Source organism: Chinchilla lanigera, unplaced genomic scaffold (assembly GCF_000276665.1).
Source record: "Chinchilla lanigera isolate Chin_1 unplaced genomic scaffold, ChiLan1.0 scaffold00021, whole genome shotgun sequence".
Lineage (NCBI taxonomy): Eukaryota > Metazoa > Chordata > Mammalia > Rodentia > Chinchillidae > Chinchilla > Chinchilla lanigera.
The window spans coordinates 10,884,397-10,907,123 of record NW_004955422.1 but is presented as its reverse complement, the minus strand read 5'-3'; the positions used below and the strand labels follow the sequence as shown (position 1 = coordinate 10,907,123).

Below are 22,727 nucleotides of genomic sequence, written 5' to 3'. Positions count from 1 at the left end.
AACTCACAACCTTGCGATTGCCAGGCAGGCGCTTTTGCCGCTGAGCTAAATCCCCAGCCCTGGTGGTGTTTTGAAATAATTCAAAGTTTCCCTATAAGATATCTCTGTAGGAAGAATAGGCGGATTCCACTTTAGGAGAGGCTAGCCCAGAGAAATCTCAAAGATCAGAAGAGGGGCAGAGTTTGTATTCTACTGCCACTGTTCCCAAGAAAATGCCTTGCTTGCAAAGGAGAAATAAAAATGAATGAGAGAACCTGAGGGGTAAAAGATTGATGGATATGCTCACTTAGAAGTATGCCAGGTCAGTGCTGGTCACTGGGACTCATTGGGAATATTTCTAACAGTAGCTGCCACTGATAAATGATTATATGTGCAAGGTTCTTTCCTGAAGCTTTCGCATAAGCACTAAACCTAGTACATAATGGCACAGATCTTGACCTTGAAGCCAGAGACTGAATTTACATCCTAGCCTTGCCACTTCTAGCAATGTGACCTGGGACAAGTTACTCAACTTCTCTGCACCTCAGTTTACTCATATAATAAACATGGTCATGAAAAGTGAATAATAATAATAATACCTGTCTCATAGGTTATAGTGAGGATTAAATGAACTAATACATGTAAGTACTCAAAAGGCCAACTGGCTTACAGTAAACATGTAGTAAGAGTTAGCCGTTAGTGTGGCATAATCCCTGCGGACTGTTATGATTGTCCCTATTTTCCAAAAGAGGAAACTGAGGCTCAACAAGTTTAAGAACTTGTCTAAGAACACCTAGGATTAAAGAGAGTACAAGAAACTTTGACTGCCAATCTAATTCATTCATTCCATAAACATTTATGGAGCATCTTCTAGGTGGCCAGGCACTGTTTCAGGCACTAGGACTTTGCATGAACTGGGCACATGATGTTCCTGTACTTGCTGCTGTTACATTTGGGGTAGTAGGGAGTGTGGCAGTTAATGTTGATTATCAGCTTGACTGGATTAAGAGACTCCTGGAGAGGTGATTGGGTCATAAGGCCATAGCTAAATGGGTTATTAGGAGGTGGGGTCATGGAAGCATGACCTTAGGGACTGTGTGTGGCTCTGGCCTCTTCTCTCTGGCTCTTTCCAATCTGCTGCTTCCTGAATGCCATGTGTTCAGCAGTTTTTTTCCACCACACTCTTCCACCATGATGTCTTTGCCCTGCAGCAAGCCAACCATGGACTTAACCTTTGAAATCATGAGCACTCTCCTCCTTTGAGCTGCAGGTGTCAGGTATTTTGTCCTGACATTGTAAAGGTAACCAATACAGATAGATATAAACAGACATCGAGCTATAGATATATGTAAGAGAGGGAGGAAGAAAGGGGCAAGAGAGAGGGAGAATGAACAGGTAGAGAGGGATGCTAAGATGGAAAGAGAAAAGTGGTAAAGGGCAGAAAACACAGGGTAAAGGAATCAGCCTGGCAAAAGGACAGCTGGGGAAAGTATTACTCCCAAATAAAAATGGAGCAGAGAACAGAGCTTTATAGCCTCACCAAGCCTTGACAATTTTCAGTGGAAGAAGGCTCCAGACAAAAGGAGCCACAGTGTAAAGAGTTGCTGTGGGGTGATAGAGGAAAACAAAGGAGCCCTGTGTTACTGGAGTAGTGAAAAAGAAGGAGAAAGAATGTAGAAGAGAAATGAGTAGAAATGGGCCCACCATCTCCCCACCAGGTGGTCCTCACCTCTGCCTTTTGGGGAGAAAAGCCTGGCATACTAGTCCCTCATCCATGATTTATCTCTAATTCCTGGGCTCCACCCGCTTGCCTAATCTGGTTGATTACCACCAAGAACATCTTCCCAAAGCACAGCTGGCTGCATTTGGTAGGAAGGCCAGCTCCCAGTAGCTGCCACAATAAATAGATCGTAACCTTAGGAAGACTCACTATTAAAATCCAATTCCTCAGAGACAATCTAAAAGTCTTGCTGCTCACCAGCTATCTACTTTCCCACGATCCAATAAAATTTGTACATATTCCAACAGTTACTACCTCTTGGCCAAAGGCAGCTGGCTAATGAGCCTCCATCTAACAAGCTCTATTCTTTCGTGATTATTTAGCATTCAATGTCCCTAAGAAACCCCAGACTGTCTTTGGCCAAACACAAGTGGAGAAAAGGGAAAGGGAGGGGAAATATTCATTACCCTTGAAAGCAGAGTTCAGGTGTCTCTAACTCACCTTGATTGAACCTGCATCGGAAGAACCCTCCTTCTCACCAGGTCTGAGATCTTTGGTTCCCGGCAGGCTAGAAAGAAACAGATGAGGCTGCATAATCCTTTTCCCTATTCACCGTTCACATCACTAACTCCAGGTTCATACCTAACCCACCCTCGGAAAACAGGTGCTCCTTTCCCCAGGCGCAGAGGCAAGGTATGTCAGCCAAGCCTTAACAGTTCACTTGAAAAAGAGCATTCTGCCTTTCACCTAAATTGATAGTCACCTCCAGAAACCTCAGTAGATGCCCCTGGAGAGCTACTCCATCTAGGTGATTTAGGACAGTAGCGATTAATGGGTTAGGGGTATCTGCTTATGTGAATAGGGTTAGCAAACCTGATCACAGTGGAATAAAATCTAAACTGAAGTTTCTAAAATAGAGCCCACACAGGGAATTAGGAGGTTCTCATTTAAAACCAGACATCAGCATCAATCATCAATAAGTCTTGAGTAACTGGTTACCCCATGTCCTTTCTCTGCAATTAAAGTCCCTAACAGTCGCTGGAGGACAGCTCAAAGCCCCGTTCCACTTTGTGGAAGTCTTTTTTTCTCCACAAGTGAAAAGGAATCCTTCCCATCTCACTTTCCCAATCAAGCAGCCAACATTTGTCTAATTAGCAACTTAGAGTACTTTGGTTGTATTAATTTGTAAGAGAAGCGTTGACAAAAACTCCAAGGACATATGTGACACTGTTCTCATACTTAATGAAATGAAACGTCAGAATCTCTGCTGGTGGGGATGAAAGTTGTTCCTGGCTAAAGTCTAAAGTGATTTATTCCTTTCACCAACCATTCTCTTTCATTCCTTTTCCCAGGATCCAGGTTGTTGACAAACACCCAGAAGAGAAAGTGGTGGACGGAGGCAATTATCTGGATAATCTAGGACAAGAACATGCTTTTCTTTCCAGTAAACAGCCAGATCATTGTGACCTGTCCCCCAAATAGAGGAGCTGCTAACCTGAAGCAACTAGTGAATAAATTTCATAGGAAGCTATGCATTCCCACTGTGATGGGGACAGTTCTAGCTTGTCCGTGCAACCTTCCATTTTTCAGCTTCCAACCTACATTTTTGTAATTTTCTCCCGTGATTGCCACACTATGAGTTCTCCAGGATTCTTTCACTTCTCACGCTTCTTACCTTCTACTCAGTCTTCTGTCTAGAACACCATACTCAATCCTTTTCACATTTCTAAATCCTTCCCAGCTTTCCAGGCTGGTCCCATCCTAGCTGCTCCACCCAATTATTCTTATTTCAGAACTGTCGATCTCTTCTTCCTCTGAACAGCTCATGTGTTCCTGTAACTGTCTCCTGAATGTTTGAGGGTTTGCTGTCTTTTTTGTTTTTTCAACATTTTAACATCACTAACTTCTTCCCACATAGGCAGCCAGAGATTCTGGGCCTCTTTTTTTTTTTATTTGTTGCATTAACTTAATATTGCATAGAGAGTAAATAAATGTAGTTATGTAAATGCTTATAAATTTCACTCTTAGACAAAATATGTACAAAATACATAAACATCAGCCCTGTCATTTTTCCCCAAAATGTTCTGCTAACTATATCACTCTTCTCTGTCACTTCAAGATGTTGTGAGCAAAATAAGCAGGTCCTCCTTATATCCAGATAAAAGAAGCAAATGTTTTTAAGGATGAGTTCCAGCCAAAGAGTTATATACGGTTCCAGGGAGAAGTAAAGAAAGATATTTTTTTCAGGGGCTTAAAAGCATGCATGAGAAAGTAGACCAGAAAGTACAGCAAATCCACCTGTCTCTACAGAATCCAGACACATCCATAAGTTACCTTTTATGCAAATGGGCTGTTTCCCTGACCACTCCCCATTTTCCTGGCAAGTTCTTTTCTCATTGCCACTAAGAACATAGGAGCTGTTACAAAAGAATGATACAACAGTGCCAATTTTGGCATATCGCCCATGGAGAAGCCCAGGGCCTCCAGTTATTTTCTTGTATCCATTGACTGGGCCTCCAAGGTCTGAACAGTTTCTTTCTTCCAGAGCTAAAAGTGAAAAGGAAGAGACAGAGAGAGAAAAGAACTGTTAAAATCTAAGTCATCCAGTTTTAGAATAGAACCTTTTCATATTTCATTAAAATAAAAATACAGTGATAGAGAGCTTGCTTACATTGGTGCTCCAAAGAATTACCAAGAGAAATTTCATAAAGAAAAATGCATAGATTAGACCTGTGCTTCTCCCTTGTTTTAATGATTTATATTTAAACTGAGAAATATTTCATTCAAAATGAAATATCAGATAAATTTGATGCCAGATCTGACCCTCATGTGATCTTATTCCTTTCCTTCTCAAACTGTAGTAGCTGGGCAAGCCTGGACAAAATGAGTATTTCACCTAGACTTTACAATCAGTATGCAGAAGTTATTGTTTTTTGATATTGTGTTAGTGCCTTCATTTCCTAACACTTGGACAATTTAAACTAGGCTATTCAGTTCCCTATTTATGCTATAACCCAGAGTAGAACTGATCAGAACCAAAAGTGTATGTATGAAATAAACTTAGATTTTAGATTTCATCCTCAAAAACAAAAGAGTGCTGAAAGTTTAAGTTTAAAAAATACTAGGAGATAATACCAGAGGGTAACATACATTTGCTGTAGAGATACAACAATTTCCCCTTATCTCCAAGTAAAACTTTCTAGCTGTACATTCAATATTCATTACAAAGGTACTTCTATTCTTTAATTCCTGTTGGACAGCTACTTAAATTAGAGATGACATTACCAGCTATTCTGAGCGCTGAACAGGATCTGAGATATAGTCTGAAAATACTCTACCAGATAGTAACATATTTTTCTTAAATAGATTATAGCTCAGTATGGAATATGACTTGCCTAAAGAAAGAGAATGAGTCCCTTGAAGAAGTCAACCTTTAATTGCTGAATTCAGGTACCAATCATTCTATCAGCCTCCTGGCTTCTTTTTGATCATCTCTTTAACAGAGAGGCTCATCCCTAGGAAACATCCCCCACCCTGTCATCGTAGTGCAATTATGCATTTAACCCTTGTCTTCCCCCCCCGCCCCAATTACCTCCCAAGCAACTTACTTGCTTGCCTCCTGACAAATCACTCTAAAATATTTAAGAAGTAAAAATAAATATCTTTCCTTTGGGCAACTTGGAAAGACTGCTGCGATTAGCCAGATGAGTGGCTTGTTGACTCTAGGATTGCCCATAGACCGTGTGGCAAGGTGGTTGATAATATTCCATGGGCTTTGGGGCTATGTATTATGAGCAATATCCCTGATGGGGGCCTCTAAAATGATTAAATGAGAAAAAAAGACCTCATTGAGCAAACTGTTTAAGAATACTGAGGTGGTATAAAAGAGGACAGTGCTTTTTTCGATTCTGCAAATGGACTCAGAAAACCCTAGTGCTGGTATTTTCAGGAATACCACGGTGATGTGGGAGGAAGAGGCAGAGGAAGTAGTACGTGTTGCTTCAGTGAGAAGGCTGCCTTTTTTTAGTACAGACTCATTCTATTCTGAACATATAGCCTAGAGTGCAACTGCTGGGGCCCAGAAACTGCAGTCACCTTAAAAGTGTGGTACATTCAGTCAGGGGGGTGGCATACACCTGTGATGCCAGTGCTCTGGGAGGCTGAGGCAGGAAGTTGGCAAGTTTTAGGCTAGCCCGGGCAACTTAGTGACTTAGCAAGACCCTGACTCAAAATCAAAAATAAAAGGGAAGGAGGGCTGGGGCTATAGCTCAGTAAAAAGGCCTTAGGTTCAATTCCCAGTACTTGGAAAAAAGTGGTGCAGTCTATCTGCAATTTTTTAAAAACTGGAATTAGTTGCCAACTTAAAAATTGGGGAATTTCACATAAAAATATGACCTCTGACATGATTTGGGTTTGGAACTGTTGGGCCTGTATGCCCATATAGCAACAATCTACTGGCCCTGCGACACAGCTTTCTGTTTACATGGGACTTTGTTCTTCTCTTGATCTTACCCCACTGGACTGCCTGGCTCTGGCAGCCAGTTAGCTTATCAAAGGGCTTTGATTGGTATAATTCAAGTCTAGATCCTCACTTATTTCAAGCTTTGCTAGAGTTCCTGGTCAAGAAAGATTTGGTATTTAAGGCCAGCCCTGAAATACCGAAAGAACACAAAGATGTGAAATCCTGTCTTTTGGTAGTTTTGATAGGTAAGCCTGAGAGCTGGGCTTTCTTCCTTGTGAAAGGAAGCGCTTCCATGTTCTGCTAGACCTCCATGTGCAGAGTCTCATGGACCAGACAAGGCGTGCATGAAAAACATCTTGAATGTTTACATTTAAAAATTTTATTACAGTGAAAACACACTATCATTAGTTTCCCTCAAAATATTTCCCCTGGCTTCGAGCACACTTATCCCATCATTCTTGCCTCTTTCTGGAGCAGTTCTGTAAGTCCTCTTTGGTGAATGTCTTTAATGGCATTGTTATGACAGTCTCAAAGTCCTGAATTGATTAAAATACTTATTTTTCATGGATATTCTGAATTTGGGGAAGAGCCAGAAGTCACACAGTGCCAGATCTGGTGAATAAGTTGGATGAGGACACACTGTTATGTTTTCAGGAGCCTGCCTATTCACCGGATGGCACTGAACAGCAGCACTCACCTTCATGAAACCACTCTTAAAGACACTCATAAATGAGGTCTACCAGAAGTGCTTCAGAAAGTGGCAAAAATGGTGGGAGAAGAGTGTTTGAAGTGAAGGGGAGTATCCTGAGAGGGATTAAGAAATGACTCTTTCATTGTAATAATTTGTTTTTAATGTAAGCATTCATTGTATACTTTGATTAACCTTTGCATAGCTATAGTATTTAATGTGGGTTTAAATAGCAGTAACTTTGTACAGTTTTTGAGTCCTTGGAGGTCATAACGATTTAGGACAATGCAGATTCTCTGCTTTTCTCATTGAAGAGACTTTCAAAGACTTAATGAGTAACTTGGAATACACAATCTCTGCGCAAGGCTGAGGGATACTATTGTATTTCTACAACTCTCAGATGCATGCCTTTGTATAATCTGGCGTTCCTGAAATGAGATCACATGTGTACTTTTCAGATAAAGTTTCCTTACTTCTGATCCCCAAGAAGCTATAATTAAATCAATGGTGCTGCTTAAACTTGAGATCTTAGAATAGAGAACCATTATTTGGTTTTAAATTATTGTTTATGGAATGTTATCAGACTACAGCCAAGTCACACCTTTAAGTTAGGATCCAATGGAATGTGCAATGGACTTAATGCTTGTCTCTCCTCTCCTCAATTTATATGCTGAAATTCTAACCCCCCAAAATCATGGTATTAGTAAGTAGGGTGTTTAGGAAGTGATTAGATTGTAAGGGTGGAACCTTTATGAATGAGATTAGTGCCTTATAAAAGGTAACCCAGAGAGCTCCCTTCCTTTGCTCCTTCTTTTCCCCACATGAGGATACAGCCAGAAAAATAATCATCTATGAACCAGGAAGCAGGCCCTCACCAGACAACGAGTCTTCCAGCGCCTTGGTCCTGGACTTCCCAGACTCCAGAACTGTGAGAAATAAATGTTTGTTGTTTAAATCACTCAGTTTGTGGTACACTTTTATAGCAGCCCCAACTGACTAAAATACAAAGAAAGACTGTATGGTTGAAAATCTAAAAAATATAGGCAATAGAAAAGTTACAGAAGATTTGGATAATGTAGTTGTCTATCCTAGTTAGTTTTCTCATTGCTGAGACAAAATACCTGCCACCCAAAGTTAAAGGGAGAAAGATTTAATTGACTCACACTTTGCAGAGTTTTCAGTTCATAGTGGGCTGGCTCCAGGCAGGGTGGAATGGAAGAGGGGCATCACAGAGGAGAAACACTTTACAGCAGGAAGAAGGCAGCAAAGTTGCAAGCAGCAAGCAGGGACCTTCTTTCTGTCCCTTATGACCTATCCCTCTTTCTGTCCCTAAGGGTGGGTAGCATTCACACCCACAGTAGGGCAGCCTTAATCCTAGCATGGAGCCATCAATTAATTCCAGCATCACATTCTTAACCCCAGAATCACACCCTCTAGATCCAGCCACCACTGAAAAGCCCCACCTATGACTGCATGAGGCCTTGGACAGACATCTAGATATAAGCCATAACATTTTCTGACACCACTTAAAAGTAACCATGCCGAGTATATTCAAGGAAATGAAATACAAAATCAAAAACTTCAACAGATAACTGTAAACCCTCAAATATAACCAAAGGAAAAGAATCTAAAACTCACAAGTATAATGGCAGAAATTAAAAACTCAGCAGATGAATTTACTAGCAAATCCAACAGAGCTGAAGAGTATTAATAGCCTGAAAGATAGCTTAAAAGAAAAATTGCAGAATGTAGTCCAGAGAGAGCAAAAGGTAAAAATGTATGGAAAAATGTAAGAGATCTAGGGGTTACAATGAGAAGCCAAATAAATATATAAGCGACATCCCAGGAGAGGAGAGAATGGATTAGAAATAATGAGCAAAGGAATGAGTATTAGGCTTATTTGGGCATAGTGCAGTATTGCTTTCCCCATTTGGGGGCCATGGCAATGTTTACCCATGATGAATTTCCAAACCTGTGTTCATTCACACATCTGGGTACCAACTATGGCATCAGTACATTTGTATTTTTAATCTTGCACAATAAAGCCTTTAAAAAATTACATTCTATATCAAACAGCCATGGCATTATTCTCTCTTCTCTCTCATTTGCTGTGTTTTCCAAAGCACATACTGCTTATGATGGTTTTGAGGAGAGCTCTAAGACTTTCTCCTTCCCTCCCTCCATTTCTCTCCCAGGTAGACATCTATCTGGTGGGCACACAGACCGTATGCATCTCATCAGGGCTCCTCCCCATGGTTAGATTTCAAAATCATCGCTTTTTTTTCTGTGTTCCCTTTTTAGAAACCTTTGCATCTCCCAAAGGAAAAGATTCATGATACTTTCCTCTTTGATTTTTCAAAGGCTTTATGTTCCACTTCTTCTCAGTATGATGGATATTTCCAGGCAAAGCCAATTGAGGATTTAAAACATCTCTATTTAGGACCTGAAGGAGCACCAAGCTCCTGCTTTGTTAAATAAAATATCCTATGATTAGTAATAAATACTACATTGCCCTGTTACTTCGAGGACTCAGCTTGGGGACATAACACAGTAAATTTAGCATGTCCCTGCATGCTACTGCATGAACGAAAATAGTCACTGGACAGTAAAATATAGACATCTAGACATGAGGCAGGAGATGAGGATGAGGGGTAGGAAAGACAGAGGGGGTAATGGGGACAAAAATAATCAAAATCCTGTTACATACACATTTGAATAAACCAAGACAAATCTCATTATTACACACTACCAATATGCACTCTGTTTTGTTTTGTTTTGTTTTCCGGTACCAGGAATCGTACTCATGACCTCGTGCTGCTGAGCTAAATCCCCAGCCCCTTCAATATGCACTCTTTTAAAAACCCAGTCATCAGTGCATTTCTGTGGAATATTGTTTCACATAAACACTTAAAAGAACAGTGTTTTCTATCCTTGTTTCCTTTTTCCTCAGGGCAACCATATGAGTGGTGCGCTGTGATGCCATCTGATAGAAGTGCATGTGACGTCTTTGTAATGGCTCATGTCCTGAATACTATTGCCACCCCATTTAAGTCCCTTCATACTCTTTTACTAGTTCAGGGCACCCGTGCTTTAACTTCTCCCTGTGTTATTCTGTTCAGAGCTGGCACCTGTAACTTTCAGAGGACAGGCCCTGGGCATGGGCACCATCTTGCCCCAAGAAAGAGCTAAAACTTACCTTGATTTTTGTCCCCTCTTGTCCATTCAGGGTAGCCTATTATGCGTGACTGATGGAGATAGAAGTACAAAAGCCTGGCTCCTATTCCTTGAGATGTCATTTATTTACATTTCCCATGATTCCTACGGGGCTAGGCCAAGTTTAGGAGTTTAGTTGAAAATACTCTTTATTGACGTCTTCGCCTTTCTAATTGCTCCTTTCTGGTTGATCCTGGGAATACTCTCTTTAATACATCGCCTGGACCCAAATGCTTGATTCAAGGTCTGCTTTGAAGAGAAACTAACCTAAGAGAGGTCTGCTGTTTTCTTCACCCTGGACATCTGGGCTCTCATGTCTTCCCTTGGGAACACTACTAAAGAGTGATGAGATCCCTGGTCTTAGGCCAGGACATGGAGCTCTCCATACTGTTCAGCACTCCTATGTGGTGTGGGATCTTGAGGAGGATGAATGGCCAACCAAGGAAAGGCCAGATGCTTCAAAGAGGACCTCCAGCCTCCATGAACAGTCTGAGGCTCCACCCCAGCCATGCCGGGTTTTTTTTTTTTTGTTGTTGTTGTGTGATTTTTACAGGAATAGCGCTCCAAAACAATGGGCTTCCTCAGGCTAAACAGTGTAGGCCAGAATCCACGGCCAGAGCATTCTCCCTGGGGATGTCATGCAACAGGGCTCTTTTCATAATCTCAAGGGACTATAGAGAACCTGACAATGAATGAGCAAATTCCTCACAGGTCTGACATTGTTTGAAAGCAAATAACATTTTATCTTTTTCTCTCCTCTCTGATTGGTATAATAAGAGGTATAACATAAGGCAGCTGAGGTGACCAGGTCCAGAGGGCTGTAAACAAAGGATATGACAATGGAGAACTCAGAGAATATATTGGAATAATGTGGCAATGTTTTCAGGTAAAGTAGTTCTTCAGAGTACATTACTACTGTATTCTCTTGTCAAATCAGTAATATTGATTGTGTCAAGAGGAAGTCCAAAAAAAAAAAAGAGGAAGTCCATACTTTCCATCCCTAATTTAGAAAGTGGACCTACTTCCCCTCCCCTGACAATGACAAAACCCGTGGGTAGACCCCAGCCATGGAAGATAACAGTTTTTCTTCTGTGATAGTACTATCTATCAGAATATTCCTGTCCACAAAAGTTATATATTTTTATGAATGAATCTAGAATTTTAACATGATATAATAGACTCTCATGGATATTTGTCTTTTCCTTTGGCTTAGGTTCCCCAAGCTATAAATTCAAATGTAGAGACAACAGCTATAAAAAAAAAAAAAAAGTACAAAAACTTCTGAGACCCAAATAGTTCAATAGCCGTTTTGCCTTTTGGGAATCCAGTATATCACCCTTTGGAGAAGACTGATGAGGTGCTATTGGCTGTGGATTTGATTAATGTACTTTTTGAACCATAATATATATATGTAATGAATGCCTTCACTATGGCCAGCAGAATAAGGCATTAGCAGATGCTTTGCTATATCTTTAACATAGAAAATTTTCATTTAAACTCAGAAATAGAAGTTATATCCCTCCAAGCATATTCCACTAAGGTACTTTAGGCATCTCAAGACTCTCTTCTATATCACTTAAGTATTTATAAACAAAAATAGATGGGGGTTTTCCTTCCAATTACTTTTTCCCCAGGTCAGATTTTTGCCAATTAAAATCTTTCTCAAGAAAAACAAAATATACAAATAAAAACTGTTATGGTTTGTGTCTAGGTGTCTCCCCCAAAGCCTCCTGTGGTCATGGAGCTTTTTCAGAAGTGGCTGAATCTAGAGTATATGATGCTGGGATTAATGGCATATGATTAGTGAATCAGTCCACTGATTGGTTTGGCATAGTTCTAGCTAAGATTAAGAGTGTGAGTGCTACACCCACCCTAGGGCAGGTAACCTGCATACAACATAAAGGACAGAAAGAGTCTTGTCTTTCTCTCTCCATTGCTGTTTTAGCTGTGTTCTACTGCCATGAACTGTTGCCCCTCTGCCACGTGCCACCCTGCCTTGGAGCCAGTCAATTATGCACTGGAACCTCTACAAATTGTAAGCTAAATAAATCTTTCCTCCTTTCACTCTGGGTGTTGGGTATTTTGTCTTATCAACAAGAAAACTAAGAGGAAACCCGAAAACCTTAAGAGTTCAACTAACACGTTAAGAAATGTTACTGGAAGAAGCTCGGTCTTATTTCTAGCGGACAGAGCAAGGGTGGATGGAATACATACGCATTTTTACCAGCACCATGTCATGCTAAGTGATTATTGCTTTTTAAAACTTAGCTTCTAAGATTACATCAGAATATAGGGCCCTAACCCAGGAATAAAGTACAGGTAATCCCAGGGGTCTTCGATGAATGTGAGCTGGATATGGGGATAGAGGTCTCAGCAAATATTAGCCAACTGCAGAAGCAGACTATAAACTGGGCTACAAAAAAGATTTAATCAGAAACAACTGATTGATACCATTTAGCCTGCGTTCACTGAAAGAAAACCTCCTAATTTACAAGTAGGAAGTGGGGTGAAACAAAATGAGATTCTAATTTTTTTTTTGGTACCGGGAATCGAACTCAGGACCTTGCACTTGCCAGGCAGACACTTATGCCACTGAGCTATATCCCTGGCCCCTGAGATTCTAATTTAGATGTCTCTGCTGAGAATAACTGCTATGGCCTTCAAATTTGAGTTCCTCGTTTCGTCATGTTCGTGTTCTCCTTTAACATAACAGAGATCACCACTTAACCAAGGCTTGGATTATATTAATGCAGGGTGTCCAGTGTACTGGGGCACAATTACAGCAGATGAGACAGTTAGAAGAGGCTCAGAGATACTTCTTTGTGATGGGAAAAGCCTTGTGATACCTGTCTGAAAAATACTAGATGGCAGAAGTTGAACAAATCGTTAAGAAGATCCCAGGTCCCCTGGGGGCTGTTACTGACTTTCTCTACAAACTTCACTTTGATCTCTACTTACTCCTATGACCTTATCTAGAATGGGCTGTTCCAGGCTGTTCTTATGCACAAAAGAAGAGCATGGTGTGTGTGTGTGTGTGTGTGTGTGTGTGTGTGTGTGGTTGTGTGTGTCTGCGTGTGTGTATAAATTCCCAGGCCTCGCCTTAATTTTTTAAATCAACCATACAGATGACTTCTATTTTGAGTATCCTTTAGATAATGTTCTTGTTCTGCTTGTAAAATATTTCAAATTAATTATTAGTATGTATATACTCTTTGAATTCTGAAATAACTTGCTGTGACTTACAAAACTATGTGAACTATGTGCAAAAACATAATTTCTTTTGGCACATTTTATGTTAATGAAACATTCATGACTTCTAGATAACCAAATAGGTAAAAATGTAAGTCAGGAATCCATTCTGCCTCTTTACTAAGAGCTGAACTTTAGAGCTGTAGTACTGTCTGAAAACTATAGCTCAAAGTCCATCCTCTCATGATCTAGCTGGTGGTAGGGGCTACAAATGGAGGGATGCTACTCTCAGTTCTTACCATACACTTGGTGTCCACTCATGCTCAATCATCACCAAAATCAAGGAAACAAACTGTGACAGAAGCTTGGTTCTGTTTAGAAAAGAGATTGACTTTTTCATTAGCACTTTGTTCACTCTGGAAACCTGACTTAACCCAAAGCCAGTGCTCAGAAACAAACATCAAATGGCGTCTCATCTCTTCTATACTTTTTCCTCCTCAGTTTATGTTGGAGTTTGGTGTGTCTGGACCAAAGCAAATTCTTTTTACTCCATGAAGGTCTTCATCTACCATGAATAATGACACCAACTCGTGATGCAATCCCCACCCAAATCTCTTTTTATCCCTTTCCAACCAATGGCATTCTGCTTCCCTGATGTTTTCCAGCCCCCGGCGGGTGTGAATGAGACACTATCCATGTGAAATTATGCTTGGATTGCACACACTGCTATTTATTCATCCGGCAGCAATTTGGAGGCTGAGGCTTACAATTAGCTATTTGATCTTAATCAGTATTGTCTTGGGCCTCTGGAACACTGTGTCTTTCGAACACCACTTTTCCGGCATTTGGATGGCCTATTTAATTAGACAGCTTAAATTGCCAGTGCCTAAGAGACAGGTCAACTTGGACAATTTTTTTCAGAAAGTCCTGGTCACTTTATGTCTTGTTTTAAATCAACCTGGCTCATGCCCATTTGACAGAGTACATATGCAATTGACCTATGTAATTGTTAAAAACTTAGCATTCCTTTACCACTGCATCTGCTTGGAAATAGTAGTCCTTTGAGGATTTCCCCAAATCTCAGAAGATTTCTGAGTTAGCTGCAGGGTGAGTCATAACTCTAAAGTACTTGGGGAAATGACCCCCAGTGGTACCTAGAGTCAACTTTTTGAAATATAAGAACAGCTCATTAAGAAAATGGCCCAAGCTGTGCAATTCTGTTGTTTAGCCTTAAGAATGAGCTTGCAGGAGGGTCCTGAGCTGCACATGTAGTCTTAGGAAGCTCTGCCCAGTGTGTGGGTAAAGCAGCTCTTAGTAATACTCATCAGCATGACCAAAGGCCTTATGGTAAGTGGTAGTGGCCAGGAACCATATGCAGTGTGACCTCTTCTCTGTGATAGAAAAAGAGTAACATTGGAATTGCTTTATGGTTCTGCAAAACAAAGGATAAAATGCATACTGTGTAGAGCCCTGCCTTATTTCCCAGGTGCATGGTACTAAATGACACTCAAAAGTATGTGGCTAGGTGAGTCCAAAAAGCAGATATGATCAAAGTGCCTACTGCATGGAAATGTTGATATAACTAAGTAAGCAGTGTCAGATGACATACAGAACTGGGCCTAAATTAAGAATAGAAATAATCATATCTATTGTTATTAGTACATAGATACCAATGAGAATGTCTTGTATTTTATGAAGAGGAAGCTTTCTTCGTCAGAAGGAAGGGCAGGAGTGGTAGTGAGTGGTCCATCAAGCGGTACCTTTAAGGAAATCTGGGAGAGCCATAGCCTCTGTTGAAGGGCTGGAGCTCATCTCAGGACCTAGGATAGCAGGATGTTTGTTTCCATCACAAAGTAATTCAGTGTGTTCTCACTGTTCTTCTAAATTTTGTGTCCTCCTCTCTGCCATCAGTGGGCAAACAGCTCATCCCAGCTCTAACGGATTACAGTACCTCTTAACTCGGCACCTAAATAAAATCTGCCTTCTGTATTAATCCCTGCCTCAGTGACTTCACCTACCAGGGCCAAAGCCAAGAGGGCCTCAACAAGGAGCAGGCGGATAGATAGAACAAGCAAAGCCTGCGCAATGGGGCATCTGCAGGGTGCTCCACTCTGGGAGGCAGTTGGGCAGAAGAACAGTTTATATGATCTCACCTGGTTTCTCATTATTTGGGAGGAATGCTGTACATGGTAAAATAATCACTGACTAGCAAACTGTATCCATCACACAACAACCCCAAGCACCTCCACAGAACAGCAATGCTTTGGTTAAGAGGCCATGAGGCCATGAAGCCCAGCAGATACTAAGATGTCACATTGTCTATATAGACTCAAGCTCACTCATCATGGACTGATCCAAAGGAAAAGAAAAAATTTCCTCTGAATTAAACACAGGTACACATACATACATACATGCCCACATGTTCACACAGAAATATACACATACACATATCCCTTGATCACTATACAAGGGCAGCTCCTACTGTACTGTGACAGCTTTTTATTTTTTGTGTCTAAATCTAAATGAGAATGGCATCCTTCTAAATTACACCAAGAAGGACGGCAGAGATTAATGTCCACCTTAAAGAGAGTGAAGAGATGGGAGCCCCAGGTAACAGATAAAGGGTGGTTCTACTAGCTAGGTCTACTAGCTACTAGACTTCCTGGGGTTCTTCTGGTCTCTAAAGGCTCTGGATCTCTAAATACTGTGGATCTTTGGGAATAGCTTTCCCTGGAATTATCCCTATAGTCTTCATAAATCCCAGACCTTTCTCTTTTGGCCCTGGAATTATCCCTATAGTCTTCATAAAGCCAGACCTTTCTCTTTTGGCCCCCTATCTCTCCAGCAAGATAAAAAGTGACCAGACCAGATCTCCAAAATGACCATGCAGCAGCAGATACACAGTGCACCATGTGTTAAATGAAAGACTACTGAAACTCTAGTAGAAAAAGGGAGACTGATCAAGTGTGGGATGACTTGGGCACCCTTCTCTGGAGTGTCTAAACCCAGTTCCTTCATGACAGTACTCCATCAATCAATTCCAGCAGTCACCTCTATGGGCTACCCTGGCTGCAAAGGTTCTCTGTTCATCACACTCAATGTGGATGTCTTCTCCTGAAACCCAGTGTTGTAGTCAGGCATTGCAAGGGAATAGATTTAATACAGGACACATAATTTATAAGATTATCTTATGATAGTCACCCAAAAAGTCAAATGCAGTAGAGTTCAAGTGATCTGCCCATGCACTAGAGACCCCAAGAATTCAGCTGAGGGCCTGGATCCCATGGCAATGTCCTCCACAAGTCCAGCTGGAGGCATAGAGCCCACGACAATGTCTCATGCAAGTCTGTATCAGTGATCTCCACTGGGAAGGGCCAAAGGCCAGTGGTGGAAGTTAGAAAGTCTGCACCAGCACATAAAAGGATCTGTACCAGTAGCTGAGGGATCTGCACTGGAGCCAGGAAGCAACACTCAAGCTAAGGACCAGAGCTCCCCAGAAGAAAACCACAGCCATCCTCAGTGACAGCCAGGACCCAACCTTCTCTGATCATGAGAACAGCTGGGTTCTTATCAGGAAAACCAACGTGACAAGCTTCTCCAGGAGAATCAAAAGCATACCATCCTCCCCTCCAGTTTTCCTTTTATACATTTGGCAACAATCCTCAGGTGGACCTTCCACACCCAGAACGACCTGATTCAATTCAGCTGGGTGTTACAAGCTGACCATTAGTTAATCCACCACACCTAAGATTTCTCTTTGACAATGACATTGGCTACATCTACTTGTCCTATTAAAACCATGTCTTTCTTGCCTGTCTGCTGATGCACTGGTAGCAGTGATTGGAGAAGGTCGGTTCACAGATACTTAGAAAGTCCTGGAAGAATTTCTTAAACCCTAGAACCCTGAGAAAGGTGTGTTTATTTATAATCCCCAGGTTATAGAAACTAATATTGTTGCTCTACTACCTTATATGGAGAATTTTCTGCCTCCTGATAGACATTTTGTATGGACAAAATTTGGAGCCAGAAGCACTAATGAGAATAACAGCTTATAATATTCAACTCTGCCTTATGTGGATCACCTCATTCTACTCCCACAAACACTCTTAGAGATATTTGGTACTATTTGTGGACTTTATAAATGGAGAAACTGAGGTTCATAGAAATTAAATGATTCTCTCAAGGTCACCCGGGCTGGTAAATTATAGACTCACTGTCAAGCTAGGGTCTTTCTGAACACAGATTCCAAGCTCTTCACCCTAAGATGCACCTGTTTTCTCTGTATTAAGTATAAGAAAGGTGTTTTGCTCTGTGAAAAAGGGTGGAAGAATTCAACTTAAATACCATCCGTTTAAGATGCTTCACCTGAGAGATCAAAGGGTAATTTGCCTAAATTTCACACAGCCTACAGAATATTATTTATCTCTCTGTGATGGGAGAGATGACTGCTATCCACTGGAGGTCTCCATATGTTCTCCTTCACATCAGTATTAATGTTTCCATGAAAATCCCAAAGTTTCTAATCATTTATTCTGATGAGGAATGTGGGCCACCTCTTTGAAGCTGAAGTATACAGCGTGTCTCTCATCCTGGGTTCTTTTCTTCACGGTGGTTGGGACAGGCCAGCGGGAAACCTTGTGAGACTCCAAAACCCAAATGAATCTAGGTTCACCATTTGCCTTTAATTGGTAGAGACCGACTTGTTTTGTTCCAAGGCGCATCAGAGCCCGCAGAGTGGGCGTTGTGTCCTGGGAGTCAGCCCGTTTCATCATCCTTCATTAGGATTCAGGGCGGACAGCCCGGCCCTGTCAACTGGGCCAGAGGAACAAAAGCAACATGGAAACTGGAGCAGGCCATGAATGCCTTGCTCTCCACTTTTTCAAAACAAGATTCTGACCATTTACTCGAGGACTTATTTTGTCGTTGTGTTCCCTACAAAGGAACAGGAAACTTCAGAGGGAAAGAAGGGCCCCCAGTTCCTTCCACGGTGGCCCAGGGAGGCTGGAGGTTGCAGAGGGTGCTGGCAGGAGGCTAGGTTGGCCTAGAGGCTGAGGAGGGGCCACTCCCCTGGGAGAAGGTCACTCAAGAGTAGGGGAAAGTGTTCCTCCTTGAGAAACAATTGAGGGAAAGTGAAGCCTGGGGTAGTAGCTTGTAGACTCTCCCACAGAGAGGGAGCTTGCACATGCTCTTGACCCTGGAATAATCCTTCCTGATTGTCTCTTGTTCTTTATCTACCACCTCATGAAATCTGAGGAAGAATTCTGTCCATGGATGAAATTCCTCTGAAAACAAATCGATCTTTTGCCTGATTGTGGTGGTACACACCTGTGATCCCAGCACTCAGGAGGCTGAGGCAGGAGGATCACCATGAACTCAAGGCCAGTTTGGGCTATATGGTGAGTCCAAAGCTGACCTGAACTACATAGCAAGACCCTGTCTCAAAAAAAAAAAAATACATCTTAAGTTTGACAAGAAATGACCTTAGTTTCTGAAATACGGGTCCCAGTATGTATTTTGAGGATTGGTGTTTATATGGAATGACTCACCCTGTAGCTTGGAAAACATTTTACTGGCCTTTTTGCCAGTTGTCCTCAAAGTTTAAGTATGTGGGCCCTTTCAATTAATCGTTCAACATCTAGGAATTTATCTTATAAAAATATCTTTTTGTATGAACAAAAACATGCAAGGATATGTACTGCAGTCTTCATCATAGCAAAAAAAAAATCAAATGCATTTTAAGAAATTCACCCATACAATGGAATACTCAGCAATCCTTTTATCAGATGAAGTAAATCAATATGGACTCACTTGGGAAAATATCCATAACATGAGCACTAAAACTAAGCTGAAAATGTGTATGTATACTTTAATCCACTTTTGTTTAAGTTTTTCAACCTTGGCACTACTTGGTGGAGATCACTATGAAGCGGCTCTGAGCAGGATCTGAAATTAACTAATTGGCTTTCTATGTTTACCTGTGTGTCTGTCCCAGGCCTAGGCCCCTTGTCTGGAGGTAGGCAGCAGACTCATAGTAAGTGAACCTCTATGAGTCACTGGTTCCAGCTGAGGCCTGTAGTGGCCTGTGATACCAGGAGCCTCAAAGGTCAAGGTAAGGCCACAGCTGAGGACACCTGGCTCTAACCCCAATTTACTAAATAGAGACTGTAGCTGTGGTCATCTTACTCCTGTAGTGAATGTCAACCTGGAGATAAGATAGTTTCCTAATTAAGATAATTTACCACTTGAGGAAGTCTTTGTACTGACTCCCAAGGTCCTGCTCAGTTCCCACACTTTCCCCAGTATCTACTTCCATTGTTTGAAAACCAAGTAAATATGGGGTGCCCAGAGAAGTTCTCTGTCTCAACCCCCAGAGAATCTCAACTTTTGCTATAGGGTTTTGATCCTCCTGGAACCCTAATATTATACCACTTGTCTCTTTTATTTAAACCTTTGCTGTGCACTCATTTGGGAGATTGCAAGCCTGATCAGTCTGGGATAACTTTGTTTGAAAGAGTTTTTCAACCTTGGCACTACTGACATTTGGATTGAATACTTCTGTTGTGAAGTGCTGTATGCATTGTAGGGTGTTTAGTGGCATCCTTGGCATCCATCCGCTAGATGCCAGCATCACCATATTGGCCTCTGACCACTGTTATAACATTATAACAACCAACACTGTCTTCAGGCATTGCCAGTTGCAACCCAGGGTTCAGGATGGAGAGAAAAGTCACTACCAGTTGAGAACTACTGGTTTGAAAGAATGATATATAGAGAAAACTTAGGTTTAAACACAATTAAGAAAAAATCTGAAAGGATCTACCTGAAGTTTCTAACAGTGGTTCCCCTGGAAACCAGGGCTGGTCAGGAAAAATAGTATTCTCTCTTTATTTTATATACCCCTATACTATCATTTGCTTTTTTTTTTTACAAATGTATATTTCTTCTGAAATTAACTAAGAAATATATTTCTGTTGCACTCTCACTCATAGACATGTACATGCACAAAGAAAATAAAAGAGAATAGTTTGTATTGAGGTCTGTCTTTAGAACAGGAAGGCAGAACAGCCTTTCCTAAGAAGGAAAGACCATTGAGAGGACTCACTAATAGGGTACAAGGGTAAACAGAACTCACCAATCATTACCTGGGATCTCACCAAGTCATATGGCAAGAACTGTGTCAGAGGCATTGTGAACTCCATGGGAAATGCACGATTCTGACCTCTGGATTTGAACTGAATGGGGCTAGTCTTCCATCCTCTATCTTGAATCTTTCATCTGCAAAAAGGAGCATCTACCTTCCCACAAAGACTAGTACTAGACCGCTAAAGCTGTATCTGGAGGGAGCTTTCCCCTATCAGACATGATACTACATAAATAAAAAATAGAACTCTGATTAATATTGGGTTCAGTGCACTTAATGCTATTTTTAATCAAATGCTGTGTCCAAATTGAGCATTTCAGAGTTCGGAGAATCTCAGAATGCTCGAGTTTCTTCCTAATTTTGAAAGAATTCCCTTCAAGGACATTGTTCCAGCTCACTGATATCCTAAGAGGGAAACAGAGTTCATATTTTTTTCTCTTTTTTGCTCTGCTAGCAGACAGACTGCTCTGGGAAAGTAAAAGCTTAGATCTGTTCTGAAATTATAAAGTAAACTGTCATGGCTAATTTATGTGATACTCCCCCAGTGGGTGACTTAGAACTTATATCAAATTTCCTGACCGGGAAAAGCAAACCAGGATCTTATAGAAAATAGTAAACGTTTAATTCCCAATGTCAGTGCTAGCAAATAACATAGCAGGTATCCACCACTAGTATCTTCCCCCAGCTGTAATTACGAGATACTGAGGAGTTATGGGTTTTGAACTACATTTTAAAAACTGGCAAGGGAAATTCCTCTTTCCTATGCTGGTGTTTTAAAGTGATTTGAGACCATTTGTGAATCAAGTTACAAATCAGAGCAAAATCTTTTATCCTACTTTCCTTATTCATAATGTTTATTTTTTCTTGGGGGTATAACAATGCTGAGAAACTCATTTTTTACTCAAAGATATATATATATAGATATAGATATGGATATGAATCATGACTTTGGGAACAATTTTTTTGTTCTCCTCTGACTTGAAACAACTTCTTAAAGATGCTTTGGCTTGTGCAGTGATTTTTTTCCCAGTTTTACCTTTGTTTATCAAAGCCCTAATATTGAGTGGTCAGTTCTTCAATGCGTTAAGCAGTCCCTGTTTTTGTTTTCTCCCCTGAGTCCAAAGGATCTTCCCTGAGGAACCCTCCCTAGGACATTATTTGTCCTGCTATGCTGCTCTCCAAATTTTGATTCTTCTTGTTCTTGTGCACATCTCTTTCCAGGGTAATAGTTGCATTCAATGACAGCTGCTTTAGGTCTCAAATTTCTGTTGGAACACACATCGTATATAGGATCTTGGGTACCAGACACCTTTTTTTTTGTTTGTTTGTTTTTCTCCGGTACCGGGAATCAAACTCACGACCTTGCGCTTGCCAGGCAAGCACTGTGCTGCTGAGCTAAATCCCTAGCCCCCAAGACACCTTTGATAAATTATTTCTTGACATACAAAGTATTGAAATTCATCCTTGCCAGTGGCACACTCCATGGCACCACACGGTGGGACTGGGTAGTCGTGGTGCTGCCATATACCGTAGTTGGTGTGATAGTTTCAAGGACAAAAGACTTGCCCTATCAGACAAGTTTAGACCTAACAGGTTCTAGTTTCTCTCTTGTCTGGCAAAAGTTAAAATCTAGTATCAGAGCACTATGTCCTGCTTTTTTAAAAACATCAGTTAGAAACTTCTGTCCATTTGGGAGTAGATTGCATGTTTGAGTCAGTTTCCCTTCGTTTTGTTGTTTAGATGACCCCAATTTACTGAGGGGCTATGATTTTTCTTTGACTACTGTCTTTAAGGAGTAGAAAACTTAGATGATCCAATGGGACAATCATGATATGGCTCAAGGGTTGGGGTGTAGCTTAGTGGTAAAGCATGTACTTAGCATGTATGTGGCCCTGGGCTCAATCACCAGCAAAAGAGGAGAGGAGAAATAGGGTGAGGGAGAGGGGAGGTGTGGGGAGGTCAGAGAAGAGGGGATGGAGAGGGAGAGGAAAGAAGGAGAGGGGACAGAAAGGAACAAGAGAGAAGAGAAAGAGGGGAAGAAAAGAAGAGGGGATGTGAAGGGAAAGGAAATGGAAGGAAGGGAAGGGGAGAATACAGCTTAGGCAGCAGGTTATGAGGAGAGATTCAAATGGGTTAAATAAGGAAAATCATCCTAGAAACAGCTGTGGCAAACCACTGTTGGAAGGATTTCCTCCTGTTATGACTTCTCTCTTCTCTCCCACCTCGCACAGCCCCATTTCATTCCAGGTCTTCTCTAAAACTACTGAAGAAGTATAAAGCTTATCTCCCCAGTTCAGGATAAGCTGCTTCGTAGAAAGACAAGGAATCCTGTTTT

At 41.2% G+C, this 22,727-nt stretch overlaps 1 protein-coding gene across 5 annotated transcripts in view; it reads right to left on the bottom strand.

Annotated features, from left to right (window-relative positions):
• The window catches only part of Pamr1 (peptidase domain containing associated with muscle regeneration 1), a 178,586-nt gene that overhangs the window by 6,135 nt on the left and 149,724 nt on the right, over positions 1–22,727 (bottom strand). For 3 of the 5 annotated variants that reach the window (XM_013514345.1, XM_013514346.1, XM_005384123.2), the window contains 2 exons: positions 4,034–4,246; positions 2,201–2,267 (listed from right to left, as the gene is read on the bottom strand). In XM_013514345.1, coding sequence (XP_013369799.1) covers positions 2,201–2,267; positions 4,034–4,246 — 280 coding nt within the window. Of the gene's footprint in view, positions 1–2,200; positions 2,268–4,033; positions 4,247–7,724; positions 7,776–22,727 lie in introns of all 5 variants that reach the window. The other 2 variants (XM_013514347.1, XM_005384122.2) reach the window with 1 other exon arrangement.